The sequence below is a fragment of the Rutilus rutilus genome (assembly GCF_951802725.1).
Source record: "Rutilus rutilus genome assembly, chromosome: 3".
NCBI lineage: Eukaryota > Metazoa > Chordata > Actinopteri > Cypriniformes > Leuciscidae > Rutilus > Rutilus rutilus.
The window spans coordinates 59,625,636-59,642,574 of record NC_140211.1 but is presented as its reverse complement, the minus strand read 5'-3'; the positions used below and the strand labels follow the sequence as shown (position 1 = coordinate 59,642,574).

General features: G+C 39.7%; 1 protein-coding gene across 1 annotated transcript in view; it reads right to left on the bottom strand.

The window, feature by feature from the left end:
* The window catches only part of mrc1a (mannose receptor, C type 1a), a 38,566-nt gene that overhangs the window by 14,493 nt on the left and 7,134 nt on the right, over positions 1-16,939 (bottom strand). The window contains exons 3-20 of the mRNA XM_084405433.1: positions 16,438-16,611; positions 15,361-15,516; positions 14,754-14,867; positions 14,510-14,650; positions 13,619-13,807; positions 12,529-12,686; positions 12,290-12,403; positions 11,135-11,250; positions 10,383-10,531; positions 10,080-10,276; positions 8,067-8,182; positions 7,875-7,956; positions 7,369-7,513; positions 6,310-6,348; positions 5,109-5,275; positions 4,966-5,030; positions 3,935-4,035; positions 1,031-1,170 (exon numbers count right to left, since the gene is read on the bottom strand). Of these exons, the coding sequence (XP_084261559.1) occupies positions 1,031-1,170; positions 3,935-4,035; positions 4,966-5,030; positions 5,109-5,275; positions 6,310-6,348; positions 7,369-7,513; positions 7,875-7,956; positions 8,067-8,182; positions 10,080-10,276; positions 10,383-10,531; positions 11,135-11,250; positions 12,290-12,403; positions 12,529-12,686; positions 13,619-13,807; positions 14,510-14,650; positions 14,754-14,867; positions 15,361-15,516; positions 16,438-16,611 (2,363 nt within the window). The remainder of the gene's footprint in view (positions 1-1,030; positions 1,171-3,934; positions 4,036-4,965; positions 5,031-5,108; positions 5,276-6,309; positions 6,349-7,368; positions 7,514-7,874; positions 7,957-8,066; positions 8,183-10,079; positions 10,277-10,382; positions 10,532-11,134; positions 11,251-12,289; positions 12,404-12,528; positions 12,687-13,618; positions 13,808-14,509; positions 14,651-14,753; positions 14,868-15,360; positions 15,517-16,437; positions 16,612-16,939) is intronic.

Genomic DNA, 16,939 nt, shown 5'->3' with positions numbered 1-16,939 from the left:
CATTCTTACAGAAGCCCCACTAACTGAAAGCTATTTTCAAACTGCATGTTTTGCATGAGTTTGGCTAATAATGTTTAGTGGTATATTGTTTTCATACTTGCATTTAAACAGTTTTAGCCACTGAGCATGGACTCCTGTACCATCACTACTGTAACGTTAGCTGCTAGTGTAAAACAAAGTGGAAAGATGTGGCTAGCATTCGTAGAGTCCATTCCCCGTGTTTACCTCGAAGGTAACGTTACATACAATAGCCGCATTAGCAGTTAGCTGCTATTTGTTAACCACAGTAGAGCAATAAAAACACAGTCTTACCTTTTCAATTTCTGGCAAGTCCCTGATGGTTGGGATGGCACCTTTTCCCAAACGGAGCTTCGAGGCCAAGTTCGCCTGATACTGCCCCAAATTTGTAAAAGATTCCGGTGTAAAATGTTTAGCACACACACCTAACGATACGCCACTTGAAAGAGTTGTTGGGACAGCGTCATTAAAAATGAATTTCATCCACTGTTCCCTGATAGTTTCGTCCGTTTTTGGTAGATAAAACACATTTGCATGTTGTTTGTGGCAGTCACCCACAGAGCATCTCAGGTGTGCACTCGATTTCTCCATCTTTCTCGAGTCAACTAAACTGAATCTGAGGGGGAGAGGGGGAGAGGGGCGGGCTTCCCGCGGCATAGGTTTGCGGTGTCCATATTTGGTATATCCTCCCCCGTCTTGACGTCAAGAAGGGGAAGAAATCAAAATCTCGTTTTTTCGTGCGCGTGCACGTGGCCTATTTTACAAACCCCGAGGTAAACAAACGCTTCACTTTTAAATATCGGCTTCCCGGCCAGTGTATAATCATTATGCAATCATAACATACATTGATTCTCGTGGAAAAGTGAAATTTCTACATTATGACTCCTTTAAGATATTTCAGTGCCAGTTACTTTCAGCTAAAACAGCTCAAACATGCATTTCAGTCTGGGACTAGCTTAAGCCTTGTCTGTGAAACCGGCCAATTATGTTTGTATGATGAAATGACTCTCACTCTGCCCTGAAACATGGTCCATTCTGGAGTACAGCCTCCTGGTGGCACAGTGGAGGGCGACATGGTGGCGTTGACAAAGTTGGCACTTCTCTTACAGATAGAGGGCAACACCACACCACAGTTGACATCATTCCAGAATCCTTTTAAAAAAAAAACATATTGCTAATACTTTGTGCAGAGAATAGAGGATACTTTGTGCAGAGGATACTTTGCACTTTGTGCAAACTAATACTTTGTGCAGAGAATAGAGGATAATGCAGCTATAAAAACTTTATAATCACATAGAGTATGTCTTGGCAAATAGATGACATAATGTTGGTGCATGAGAACACTGAATTGATGCTTTAAGCTTTTATAAAACTTTTTTTATAAAACTATACCCATTATAAACCTAAAGTATACTGTCAACCAAATTGCTTGTCGTCCATATACCTTAAGCCATACTTTGCCTTTATTGTTGCTCTTTATGACATTAAAGACTGGAAAAACTGAAACTGTTTTTTCCACATTTAACATATACCCATTAAACAACCCTTATCAAAGGCAATCAATTATGATCAATCTATCGAAATCAATCATTATTATATAATCAGTGATTATTATCAATCAAGTGTATTTAATCTAATGTTTGGGACATGAGGTATCTCAACAACCCATTAACGTATTGAGAAAACTTGACTGCACTGCACGTGTTTGACGTCTCGAGGTCCTGGGCTTTTTTTATGCCCTTCCCTCGCTAACTTCCCTCCGTCTCGTTCATTTGGATGTACGTCATTGCATAAGTTGCATGAGTGCCCATCACTGGCAGAACCCTTGAAATGTGTTTAAATGGAGCACAACAAGCCCTTGACCACTGAAATCCGCAATGGAGCTGCTTCACTATTTACATTTAATTTTCTTAAAAAATTTGTTTTGCGCACCTTTCTATAGAACTGTATGTAGGCTTGGGCCGTTGGAGAAAATATAAAAACAAGGGATGCACCAAAACCACTTTTTTTCAGACCAAGTACTTATACATTTGAGTACTTGCCGATACCAAGTACCGATATGAGTACTTGCTACCATTACAGTTCTTCTAACAATGTTTTATTTTCATCAGATGTTTTTCCCTTTCTGACTGTAACAAAGTAAATATACAACTTGTATAATCAAATTGCTTGTGTTAAAGGTGCTATTTCTCACCCCTCCTCTTGACATTTTAGCAGAGCATAGTTTTCAGTCTGCTCTACTTTTATCATCATCGCTTAAAATATCTCCAAACGGCTGACATTACTCCTCCGACTACCTGCTCAACTGACGAGAGCTTAGCCTAATGTCATGTTGCCATCAGGGGCCGTTCACATATGTGTTTTTGCGCGTGCAAATTCGTTATTTCAAATGTAGGTTATTTCACATAATAAGCGATTTGGTCGCGATCTTTCCAGGCGCTCGGTGTGTCCATGTTCATGGTTGCATAGCAATCACAGACGCCACGGGAACGCAAGCGCCTTTGGAAAGAAGGAGAAAGCGGTACGGCCACGCTTTCCACGGGTTTTTAGACGCAATATGCAGCCATGTCACCCTGTAGCCCAAGACTGGTTGCCCACTGAAGCTAAGCAGGGCTGAGCCTGGTTAGTACCTGGATGGGAGACCTCCTGAGAAAACCAGGTTGCTGCTGGAAGAGGTGTTAGTGAGGCCAGTAGGGGGTGCTCACCCTGTGGTCTGTGTGGGTCCTAATGCCCCAGTATAGTGACGGGGACACTATACTGTCAAAGAGCACCGTCCTTCGGATGAGACGTAAAACCGAGGTCCTGACTCTCTGTGGTCATTAAAAATCCCAGGATGTCTTCCAAAAGAGTAGGGGTGTAACCCCGGCATCCTGGCCAAATTTGCCCAGTGGCCTCTGTCCATCATGGCCTCCTAATCATCCCCATACACTGATTGGCTTAATCACTGTCTCCTCTCCACCAGTAAGCTGGTGTGTGGTGGGCGTTCTGGCGCAATATGGCTGCCGTCGCATCATCCAAGTGGATGCTGCACATTGGTGGTGGTTGAGGAGATTGCCCCTTCTATGTAAAGCGCTTTGAGTGCAGAGAAAAGCGCTATATAAATGTAATGAATTATTATTATTATTATTATTATTATATGTGAACGGCATGAGTACATGAGCACAGTATCGAACCGACACCCGAGTACTGGTATCGGTATCGGTGCATCCCTAATAAAAACGATATTGAAGTGTACATATTGAGTAGACTCGTTTCCTAGATGATTTCCTAGAGATGTCTAAATACACCTCTTTCGTCTACTTGACGAAGTTGAGCGCACTTTAAAATGGCAGCAGGGAAGTGCTTAGGGAAGTTTATGTCTACACAGCCTTGGAGTCTCTACTAACGAGCTGATGAGTTGAATCAGCCATGTTTGATTAGAGAGACATCACATGGCACCATTTCCAAACTAAAAAACTTTGTATGCGTTTTGGCCGTTCATTTACATGACTATGTTTTTTTGGGGACCTGAAAGCGCAAACTTTTGAACATGATACAAAGTGAGATCGCCATCTACTGGCCAGGCAGCAGAACGCAGCGTTTTTATTCGTTTAAGCGGATTCATGTGATCGGGGATCATTTTGACAGCGCCGTCGTCTGTACGAGAAAAACGCAAGGGAAAAACTTCTCCGTTTTTTAGAACATTGTTGTCATGTGAACGTAACCTGGGGTTTCTCCAGGACCAGGGGTGTGAACTACTGCACAGTGTCATCCAGTGGTCAAAACACTCCTAAACCCAGCTCAACCAGCTAATCAAGGTCTTTAGGCTTAATAGAGGCTTCCAGAAGCCGGTTGGAGTAAAAGGATTGAACAGCCTTGCTTTAAGCCACTCTGACATACTACTCTACATAGGAACAGCACTGATGAGGAGTCTTACCCATACTCTTGTACATGGTCACACAGTTCTCATCATTATTGGCAAAATTTGGTTCATTTTGATTCCATGATGTATATACAACAGGTGAACCGTCCACCCAGCTATAAATAGAAAAAGAAAAAAATATTATAAAACCAGCGTAAATGTACTTAAATTAAAGGGATACTCCACTTTTTTCAGAAATATGCTCATTTTACATCTCCCCCAGAGTTAAACAGTTGAGTTTTACCGTTTTAGAATCCATTCAGCCGAACTCCGGGTCTGACGGTACCACTTTTAGCATAGCTTAGCACAGATCATGGATTCTGACGAGTCCAGTAGCATTTCTTTCAAAATGACCAAAGAGTTTCAATATTTTTCCTATTTAAAACTTGACTCTTCTGTAGTTAAACCGTGTACTAAGATCGACGGAAAATGAAAAGTTGTGATTTTCTAAGCCTATATGGCTAGGAACTACTCTCATTCCAGCGTAATAATCAAGGAACTGTGCGGCCGTACCATGGGTGCAGCAGGCGTAGTGATATGACGCAGCGCCTGAAAATAGGTCTAATAGGTTAGACATACTTAGTCCCGGTCACGTTGGAAGAAGTTACCGAGCTGGGGACTATTTTCAGGCGCTGCGTCATATCACAGTTCTTCAACAGTTCCTTGATTATTACGCCGGAATGAGAGTAGTTCCTAGCCATATAGGCTTAGAAAATCGCAACTTTTCATTTTCCGTCGATCTTAGTACACGGTTTAACTACAGAAGAGTCAAGTTTTAAATAGGAAAAATATTGAAACTCTTTGGTCATTTTGAAAGAAATGCTACTGGACTCATCAGAATCAATGATCTATGCTAAGCTATGCTAAAAGTGGTACCGTCAGACCCGGAGTTCGGCTGAATGGATTCTAAAACGGTAAAACTCAACTGTTTAACTCTGGGGGAGTTGTAAAATGAGCATATTTCCGAAAAAAGTGGAGTATCCCTTTAAGCAATGCCTAAAGTATCTGTTGCATAATAACTATGTATCCAACGCTTTCATACTCACTTAAATGTTTTGTCCAACTCCAGTCTCATCCCGATGTAGTACTGACCCTCTGACTTCTTCAATATCTGTAAAACAGTGTCAATAACCCTACTGAACGATCATGCAATAATGTTATAGCATTAATGGGAATCACGGTAATTGACCTGCTTCCATAAAAACTTCCTCTCTGTTTGGCCAGTGATGACGACGAGATCGGCGTGATTCCTCTTGCAGAACGCGCGAGCTTCTTCCATAGGCAGGAGGTCTTCATTAATGAAGTACTGACTCTCGTTGTACTGGATCCAGCCATCAGATGTCATGTTATATTCCACTGCGGAATAAAAACAGCATAACTTAGCACTGTCTTCATCTGTGAGTGTGTGATCTGCACTATAGTCATGATAACTCTGACATCATTGCATTGACAATGTTTACAACCTGTTCCACAAATGAAACTCTATTCCATAGCATGACCGGAGATAGTGAGCAGGAGCTGGCAACTGATCGCATTTGCAAAAAAAAAAAAAAATGTTTTCTGTTTTCTGAAATGTTATATTCAAATATGCAACTGAGGCATTATCTCAGTATATCTCATAATTAAATATGCACTAATTTGCATAAACGTCCAGAACAGAAATCTGAACACTGGATTAAGCCAGGTTAGGCAAAATTTGGTTAAACTTCTCGGACTTCTCTTTTTATCACTCCATAAATCTGAAAATACTGTCACCAGCGAGAGAGAGAAGAAAAAAACATTTTCACCATTTATTTTTTATGTTGTATAAAACCAGGCAAATTATATATGATTAAACCCCTTTACAATATGGATAGGAATATGTATAATATATAAGTGCTGCTGAAGTGAAGATAAAACTCATTTGGAGAAGACGGCCTTTACAGATTTGTATTGTAATGCAAACAGATCAAGTGCACATAAAAGCAGCAGTTAAAAGTGTGTTTTGGATGTTTCCACTAGTTTAAAACAACACTTTATGAAACGCCAAATAACCCAGCATCTCAAACCTGGCCTCTGCATGTAAAAACTGTTTTTGCCTGTAGTGTCTTGCTTTAAGTTAGAGTAAGTGGTGTTAAAAATTGCTCTGCATTTAATGAGCCGATGTGTTTTAGTCCCAGTCGATTATTCTAGATATGCATTATCCACAGATTATGTTACACTAAATAAAACCTAACCAGTCTACGGTGTGGACGCGGCCTGTGGGGGTTTCTCCTTAAGTATCTAATAATTATCTAATAATAATTACATAACATCTTAATATAATGAAGGGCTAAACATTACAATTGGGGTTAGGAAATACCTGAAAAGAGATCATGCTAATGAATTATGATTATGAAGCAGTTACTAACCTTGGCTTGCAGAAGTCGGTGCAGGTTTCGGAGTTGTGCCTATTGAACACACAGTGAAAAAGCGTTATAGTTCATAATAATAATAATTCGTTACATTTATATAGCGCTTTTTCTGAGACCTCAAAGCGCTTTACATATGGAAGGGGGGAATCTCCTCAACCACCACCAATGTGCAGCATCCACTTGGATGATGCGACGGCAGCCATATTGCACCAGAACGCCCACCACACACCAGCTTACTGGTGGAGAGGAGACAGTGATGAAGCCAATCAGTATATGGGGATGATTAGGAGGCCATGATGGACAGAGGCCAAGGGGCAAATTTGGCCAGGATGCCGGGGTTACACCCCTACTCTTTTTCGAAGGACATCCTGGGATTTTTAATGACCACAGAGAGTCAGGACCTCGGTTTAATGTCTCATCCGAAGGACGGTGCTCTTTTGGCAGTATAGTGTCCCCGACACTATACTGGGGCATTAGGACCCACACAGACCACAGGGTGAGCACCCCCTACTGGCCTCACTAACACCTCTTCCAGCAGCAACCTGGTTTTCCCAGGAGGTCTCCCATCCAGATACTAACCAGGCTCAGCCCTGCTTAGCTTCAGTGGGCAACCAGTCTTGGGCTACAGGGTGACATGGCTGCGAGTTCAGTTTATGTGCATGTTGTACGGGACTAGTTTCATCAGAATATAAATCAAAACAGCATTTAGTTACACTAGTTTCTGACCATTAAACCGTAGCTCTTTTGGACACTGAGTTCATTATTCAGTTGCAGTGTGAGTTTGCATAATCACTGAGATTGAGAAACACTTCATGCCTGGACAATAGGCGTCCTGTCGTCTATCCAATAAAATATGCAGACCAGCGGTAAATGTGTCCAAGTCTGTTCCTCTGGATTATTGTAGGTGCATTTACCATTTTTGTGCGCATTAACCCTAACCCTAACCCCACATGAAGAACACAGAACCACATCAGTGCATTACAACAAGTGGCAAGTGTGCATTTAGACTCTGAGATTTAATACGCAGATCTATTTGACAGATCCATGCATGTGTACCTATTGGTATCTGGCAAATCCAGTCTTTCAAGGTTTCGCAAGCCACGTCGTTCCACTTGCGTCCGTAACTGAAGGACGTTTCTGCACAGTGCTCCAGGTTGTTGTAGTTGTTGGGTTCTCCGTAACCCCAGTTCTCAAAATCAGACTGAAAACAGATGCAAGCACACATTCACACAGTAGATAGTTGCTATGATAAAGTGGACAGTTATATTTTTTTAACCAGAAGCTGTAAGATAAATCAACATATATCTGCATGTTTATTTATTCGGGTCATGTAATAATCAGGATATTTTCAGTGTTCTGACGATATATTCTGCCCGTCAGTATGCGTGACTTTGCGTGGTTTTACGCATTAATGCGACTAAACCTTGGGGTCTTTGGAGCTTAGAAAAAGGTCACAGATTACAGGTAATGCTTCCAGCCTTCTTTCCTCCACCGTTTCAGTCGCATATTATATATTAGACTTTGCAGATTACATTGACTTCAGTATAATGAGAGACACTCACAGGAGTTTCATCAGTCCACGCAAAACCCGAATCACTGTTCAGCATACTGAAGCCTATCCACGCCGTGTCTGCGTTCGAATACCTGCACAACACACACACGTTTACCTTCATACGTGGAGTTCTCTACATAATCATCATGTTGTACTGACCGACACATAATAACAGAGAGTTAGATCCGTGTGAAACACTCACGGTAACTTGCTGAGTTCTCGCGGAGAGTGGAAGCTCACCAGGTCTCCACCAATGACTCGACAGAAGCTGCGAGCGTCCAGCCAAGTCTTCTTCTCGTCCGCCGGCCTCTGGAATATCTGAGAAGGAGAAACTGAAGTGTGAATTTCCTATGGCACTCCGTGGACAGACATTTGCAGCGATTAAAGTTATTATAGTCATAAAAAGACTGCAGATGATGCAACAAAGTTTAGTTTAACAGGAACGCTAATGCTCTTACTTCCTTCTAGACGATAAGCTGAGACGACAACAACACACACTGTTTCCTCAAGAGCCACTGAACTGAAATCATTTCATATCTGATGATCTTTATACAGTTATTGAACACAACTGAATAAACACTGAGCTGATTTCACCTGAATTATGAATTACGGTTTACTATTGTCTTTTTACAGCAGAATTGATCATTACTGTTTATCACTGTAAAGCTGCTTTGAAACCATCTGTATTGTATAAAGCGCTGTATAAATAAAGCTAAATTGACTGAATAATATGTTATTTTAAAACAGATGTTTGTATTTTGGTGCGGTCATGATGTATTTAAAACATCTTATCATAACATGTAGATTACGTTATTTAAAACGTTATCATTTTTGACCGAAATCTTTCACACACACACTACCGGTCAAAAGTTTGGGGTCAGTAAGATTTTTAATGTTTTTAAAAGAAGTATCTTCTGCTCACCAAGGCTGTGTTTATTTGATAAAAAAAAACTAAACTAAAAAAAAACAGCAATATTGTGAAATATGATGACAATTTAAAATGACTGTTTTCTGTGTGAATATACAGTAAAGTGTAATTTCTTCCTGTGATCAAAGCTGATGTTCAGCATCATTACTCCAGTCTTCAGTGTCACATGATCCTTCAGAAATCACTCTAATATGAGGATCTGATGCTCAAGAAACATTTATGATTATTATCAGTGTTGAAAACAGTTATTTACATTTTTATTTCATGATGCTTTGATGAATAGAAAGTTCAAAAGAACAGCATTTATCTGAAATCTAAAGCTTCTGTAACATTAAACTCTACCGTTCAAAAGTTTGGGCTCAGTAAGAATTTTTATTTTATTTTTGGGGGAAATAAATAAAATAAATCAATACTTTTATTCATCAAGGATGAGTTAAACTGATCAAAAGTGACAGTAAAGACATTTATAATGTTAGAAAATATTCTATTTCAGATAAATGCTGTTCTTTTGAACTTTCTATTCATCAAATACTCCTGAAATAAAAATGTAAATAACTGTTTTCAACACTGATAATAATCATAAATGTTTCTTGAGCATCAAATCATCATATTAGAGTGATTTCTGAAGGATCATGTGACACTGAAGACTTTGCTTTGATCACAGGAATAAATTACACTTTACTAGATATTCACATAGAAAACAGTCATTTTAAATTGTCATAATATTTCACAATATTGCTGTTTTTTTTTTAATGTTTTTTTATCAAATAAATGCAGCCTTGGTGAGCAGAAGAGACTTCTTTTAAAAACATTAAAACATCTTACTGACCCCAAACTGTTGAACGGTATACAGTATATATATAAATGTGTGTTTTTTTTTTTACTTCATTGGAATGGTACGAAACTTGGTAAATGTTTTGGCATTTTCTCTGTGAACACAAACTAAAATCATGGACATGATTAGACATTTTTTTACACTTTTTTAAAATTTAGATGTGGTTCCCAAGACGCTAATACAACATTGTGTAAAGTAGTGTTTTCATGGGTTAAGCACGCTCCAGATTAGCAACATCACAGTCAATGGCCATACTGGTTACATCTGAACATAACAGCATAATAGAGACTCTAGACTGTAGTTTTAATAATCCATTTACACATTTCAGGTTAAAGTTGATTAATTGTGCATGTTTACCATAACGATGACTCTGAGGTCAATGTTTGCCACTAGAGATCCCCGATTAAGTTTTTTAAGCATTTGATCTGCTGAAGGAGTGTGTTCACGTGTACCTGAATGCAACTGCCTAAATCTTTCTTCATCCATCCCAACGGACAGGTGAGCGGTTGTGTCGTTGGCGGCTCTCTTGTTGTAGTAACACCCTCCGCCATTTTCTTACAGATGAACTTCTGTTTACTTTTAGAGTCCAGAACATCCCATAATCCCGCCGACGTTCCTGTCAGCATGGCCACGCAACCCTGGCGTCTTTCTAACACACAGGAGAACAAAAGCTAAACTTCTCAGCTCAGGCAGATTCAGACAGTGCAAGCGTAATATTTACATTTCATAAGAGCTGTGATCATTGGTCCACACACCTGGCATGCCTACGTTAAAGTGTGTGAACTTGACTTTATCTCCGTTGCTCCACTGGAAGCGCTCCAGGCGTTCGGTGTTACACAAGCCGATCCAGAAATACTTCTCAGGCCTGAGACCGACCAGGCTAATGAGAAAAGCGTTCTCATACCTAGTTGAAGACAAAACATCGAAGCAATGTGTAATGAAATATCATAACGAAACATTATCATGCCTCATGGACAGAGCAGATGGGTGAATCTGGGTTATATTTCACTAAATCAAAAGGGGGAAAAGAAGTCCATTAAGAAACTGGAGCTGGATCTGAAGCTTTAAGGAACTTTAAGTACAGTTAAGTCCAGAGATAATCTTAACGTGACGAATAAACACATTGACGAGGGTAACTTCGCTAGCATTCATTCATAACGCATCCATTTTTACTAAACATTCATTCACATATTTCATTCAGAGTCATTTCCTTCCTCTTCATCTACCCTTTATTTGAAGGTTATAATTTAGTATTTAAGGTTTATGTTTTGCAACAGATTTTGTATGACATTTTTTGCAATGGAAGTGTAGCGTGAAACCTTTTTTGCTGCGGCGCCCGGAGAGCGATTGGGGGTTAGGAGCCTTTCTCAAGTCATGAGAATCAAACCTGCAACCTTCGGGACGCCAGTCTGACTCTCTAACCATTAGGCCACAAGTCTGCCTATTAAAGCACGTTTTGCAGAAGCTGAGCCTTTAGTTCTGTCGTAGCCTTTACATCCACCATTACCTGTCGGCAACATCCACCAGTTGCGCTCCCGTCTGCTCACACACCAGATTGGCCTCAGGAAAAGTCTTGCTCTCCGTGGCGATGAGATAGCAGTGAGATCCATAGCGGACCCAACCCTGTGGGAGCCAGACACACATGAGGACCTCTTCCTCACACGTCTCGTACAATTACAGTAGAGAAACACTGTTTTATCAGCTACAAGTCTCTGGATTTAAATTAAAATATAAGAACTTTGACAATAAATCACAGTACAAGGTCACACTTTGGATAGTCCTCTTTAGTAGTTCTACTAACTAAATTTTCAACTACATGTCGACTTATTCTACTAACCCTAACAGTCTGCTAATACTGTAATGAGAGTTAGTTGACATGTACAGTGGTCAACATTTGAAGTGGATCTAAAAAGTTCATCAAAGATGTCCTAAGACAAGAACGGGTATTGTTCAAAATGCATGTATAACTTTTGATGAAAGGTTTTGATCCACTTTGAATGTTGACTAGTGTAGTTGCAAAGTTACTTACTACTTACTACCATCAATGTGTAAACTAGTACTTTTGTCACTAGACTAATTAAAGATGTTATAAAACTCTCTCTATATATATATATATATATATATATATATATATATATTGACAAAGAAATACTTCACATGTGTAACAACTCGACACCAATCAACACTAATCGTCAACGATTTTGGCCAATGTTGTCCATGAAAATGTATAAACTCAACACCAGTATGAGTGATGATGTGTTAACTATACAGAAACAGTGAACAATCTATTTTTTATAGTCTTTGTCAGTGTTAGTTAATAAAAATAATTGTTCATTGTTTGTTCATGTTAGTTCAGAGTGCGTTAACTAATGTTAACTAAATACAACTTTAGATTTAAAGAATGTATTGGTAAATGATTAAATGAACATGAACTCAGATTAATAAATACTGTAGAAGTATTTAGTTCATGTTTATTTAACAAATGAGATCTTCTTGTAAAGTGTTGATCAATGAAAGACAGCAAGACTGAAGCACATTCTCAAATAATGATAGATGGATGCACAGATGGATTCATTTATTATTTAAATAAATCTGTTGTAAAGATTTTCATCTTTAAGTCTTCTTGAAGTCTTCATGAAAGTATAACCCAGTCTGGACTCACCGCTTGGCATCCGGGACTGGCGAGCTCCACGGCTCCATCCGGTTTGCTGGTGGACTTCTTCTTGCAGATGTATCCGCGCTCCGCGTCGCACACGTGATCTGCCCATCTGCCCTCCTGTTACAGAGACTCAATCAACTCACTAATATCCAAATGTCATAGTTTCACATGGATCCTCACACTCGGTCTGATCTGTTTCAAAAGAATCTGGGGAAAATAACAATAATAAAAAAAACACCCACCTTTCCTTTGATAAGAACACAATCCTCCATGCGATTTATGAGGTGTGAAGGTTCTCCAACTATCCACTTGGTGAAGGTGACGTGTGTTCTGTCCGACCACTCGAACAGGTTCTGGACCCTCTGATCGTTGAGTCCAATCCACAGTTCATCAGTCGGCACTACAGAGCAAACACTCACAATGGTAAGTGAAATAAGCCGGGTCCGATTAGAATCCAGAACATGATGTGAGACGGGTCCACGGCCGGCCAGTGAGAGAACGATGTCCACTTGTTCTTCCCTCTAGAAAAGCTTAGGCTTTGTTAAAGTCCCCCGCAGTCGATCATTTTATCCCTTAAAACTCATCTTTGATCACCAAAAAGATATATTTAAAAGTTTTTTTCCTTGAAGAATTTTTTTTTCATGCCTTAAATTATCTTGAATGTAACTTGACGCCCTTGCCTCATTTAGTATACGCGGTTCTATGAATATGCAAATGAGCCCCGCCTCCACTCACTCCCTCAGCTCAGAGATCCACTGGTTGACGATCACACGTTGATCTGATTGGTTACAAGGTAGTTTGTGACGTCAGAAACACCAGCGATTTCAAAGCGTGTTTTTGAGACTGTCTTTGGTTCACTGCAGTTTTAAGGAGGAAATACTCAGCAATGGTGTTGACTTATGAACTTACACATGGATTGTCTTAAAGCAGATTAAAAACACTACATAGACACATAAACAACATTAAAAGCTGGATTTACACCACAGGGGGACTTTAATGTGGAGATTGAGCTCCTGGTTGCTTTTTGTTTGATTTTGCCTTTTGTTTGTTTGTTAGTTTAACTTGCTTTTAGTATTTGTTTTGAGTATTTTGTGTTCTATGTTTGATACATTATTACAGATGACCATGTTGTTTTCATGTTTTATATATTCTATTTATGTTAAAATAATGTTGACTTCACTATGTCCTCCTTTCATTTGTCAGCTTTGAGCCGGTAATGACAAATGTGGGGGCTCGTCCGGGATCGGAATCACACCTGAAGTGAGAATCGTACCCCTAGACCTTTATGTGTTTGTGTGTTTCTACATGGACGTAGAGACAGCTCACACTTACAGTAGCCAATCTGTGATATAATGAAGCTGTGCTCCTCGATGTTGTGAACGCTGGCTAAGTCTGCGCCCTCCCTGTGACACGCGGCTAGCGCATCGCTCCAGCTCGTCTTCTTGCTGCGCTGCAGATGATAGCAGTGGCCGGCGTACGGCACCCACGCCACAGAGGGACAGAAGTTAGGCTGATCTTTACCTGCAACAGAACAAAATAACTGTTCGCTATAGTATAAATGATAAAACATGTTAGGAAGCTTCGGAAACTTTCAGACAAAGGCTCTGTACAGCCAATAAAAAAAAAAATTCTCAACGAACTTTACGTTTGTATTGTGTTTTATTTTATTTTATTGGTTTGAGTGTGTGTGTGTGTGTGTGTGTGTGTGTGTGTGTGTGTGTGTGTGTGTGTGTGTGTGTGTTTCTGCTGCTGTAATGCCATAATTTCCCTTTGGGGATTAATAAATAATGGTATGGTATTGTATTGTATCGCATCGTATGGTATCATATTGTAATCGTATCGTATTGTATCGTATTGTATCGTAAACGTATCATATCGTAATCATATCATATTGTATTGTATCGCAAACGTATCTTATCAAATCAAATCGAATCGTATGGTATGGTACGGTACCGTATCGTATTGAATCGTATGGTATCGTATGGTATAGTATAGTATAGTATAGTATAGTATAGTATAGTATAGTATAGTATAGTATAGTATAATATCTTATCTTATCATATCCTATCGTACAGTACCGTATCGTACCGTATCAAATCATTTAGTTTCATATCCTATCGTATCGTATCCTATCGTATCGTATTGTGCCGTACCGTATCGTATCGCATTGCATCGTATCGTATCGTACAGTACCGTATCGTACCATATCGTACCGTATCGTACCTGGTGGATGTGTGCGTTCTGTAGAATTGCCTTTGCTGCAGATGTAGCCCAGTTTCTTACTGCAGGCCATACTCTCCCACTTTGATGCTTTACCAGCATTTAATGCTGCACAGTTCAGGCCTGGTTCCAGAGACGGGTGCCCTAAAGATTATAAAACATGCATCTGATCAATTCCACAACTCAAAGTGGACTTGCTTTGTATGGGTGAATGAATAAAGTTGTGTGCGCAGGGGATTTTATTCACCAGGAGCCCAGTTCAGATATCTGAATGGCTGTCCATTACTCCACTGCCAGCCACTGTCAAAGTCAAGACTGTTCAGTCCAATCCAGAGTGTGGAGCCAATGACATTCGTCAGACCTAAAGGGTAAAGCATACAGTATATTGAAATGCTAATTTATGTATCATATTATTTCATAATCATCACGCGTGGCATCAGTTCTGGCAGGTCACGTTAGTCAAGCTCGTATCAGTGATTCTCAGCTGATCCACGTCTACCTATAGGAACATGACGCCTATATATAAGCTATTGCGTTTCTCAGGAGCTGATTAGCCTCCTCCATCCCCAACTCCACCTGTCTCCAGTCAGGATTTGGCATTCTGATTCCCCCTGAATCAGACAAAAATTCTCTATATGTTGTATATTAAAATGAATTAATGATATCTGCAATACATTCATGTTGGTTCTGTTCTGTTCACCCTAAGGAGGGTTATTGCTGCTCTTATCCATGCTAGTTCTCGCCCAGAACAGAACCAATCCGCCAATTCAAACTATCGTATTTGATGATAGTGGTCCTGACAGAAATGTGAGGATGGCCGTGAGATCTGTGTGTGTGTGTGTGTGTGTGTGTACCTGATATGTAACTCTGCTCGTGCAGTTCTGTTATGCTCAGGAGATCGGCCTCTTGCTGCTGGCAGCTCGCTCTCGCCTGATACCACGTCAGAACCGACTGTGTGTTCCTCTGATACAACACACCCGTCACCGGGTCACTGTCCCACCCGGAGCCAGCTGTATGAAGAGGGAGAAAAAGAGGGAGAAGAAGACAGAGCTAAAACTTACAGTAGACTATAACAATATCGTTGTGGGGACAATTGATGGGTAGGTGTGTTTAGGGGTCCGGTAAATGTGTGTGTGTGTGTGTGTATGTGTGTGTGTGTGTGTAGTGATGATGCCTGTGTAGGGCCCTAACCCCAGACCCTAACCACATAAAAGTGTGTGTGTGTGTGTGAGTGTGTGTGTTATAGGATGTGCTTGTCAGCATATCAGTTTCCAGTTATCCTGCTTGCATTTTCAAGGGAAAACAGGAAAATGAAGGAATGTCACTGCCTAGATCAGCAACAGCAGCATTTCTCTCATCTTCTCTTCCTTCCTCTCTCTCCCTTTCTCAAGTCCATAGTGGGAGGTAATAAATTCACTACTGCAGGAATAGCTATTTTATTCTCAAAAACATGTAAATAAGGCTGGGCGATACAGCTAAACATTAATACATATCTCAAAATGTTTGCATTTGCTCTAAGAGTGTTTAAAGAGGGGATTTTGCACCCCATGATAAATACATGATCTGAATAGAAACGCTACTGTTCCAAAGTACACAATTTACTTCAAAATTAACTAATTTAGACTTAGTGACAACTTGCTACAGTCTTTATAAGTATAACTTTTAATATTATCACAATATTTACGATATTCCCTAATTTTATGTTGGAAGCAAAGATATTCGCAAATATTCAATGTATTGCCCAGTCCTAGTTATGATTATTCATGGGATGATGATACATTCTTATAAGGATTTTTAAAAGAATTCATGCATGCATTATAATGTCTTATATTAAACACCCTTAAAATGTATTATAAAAACATAATTCATACAAATGCCATGCAATCCAGTTGAAAAAGAGAAGTAGTGATGTTTCTGTGCTGTTGGCTTACATGTGGTTGGACACAAACCCCACTTCTTCTCGATGTCGTAGTCCGGCTCAGTGGAGCACCACAGCTGGCCGTCCGATCGGCCCTCCACTGTACACTCCGCGTACCACTTCGATTCATATTTAAATGGGAACTGGCACGGTTTCCCAAACGAATTACCACTTATAGTATATGTCTCTGCAGAACATAAAGAAATGAAGAAAATGGCTTAAGTGTTTGATCAAAACAACTACAATTACTAGAAAGAAATGTTTCACCTATCACTTCATACAGGGTCATTCATTATATAAATATTGGTAACTCTTTACAATAAGGTTCATTAGTTAGCATGAACTAAGAATGAACAATACTACTTCAGCATTTATTAATCTTAGTTAATATAAATTTCAGCATTTATTAATATGTTATTAATATCAAATGTTGTATTAGTTAACTTTAGTTAATGCACTGTGAACTAACATGAACAAACAATGAACAGCTGGATTTAAATTAACTAATATTAACA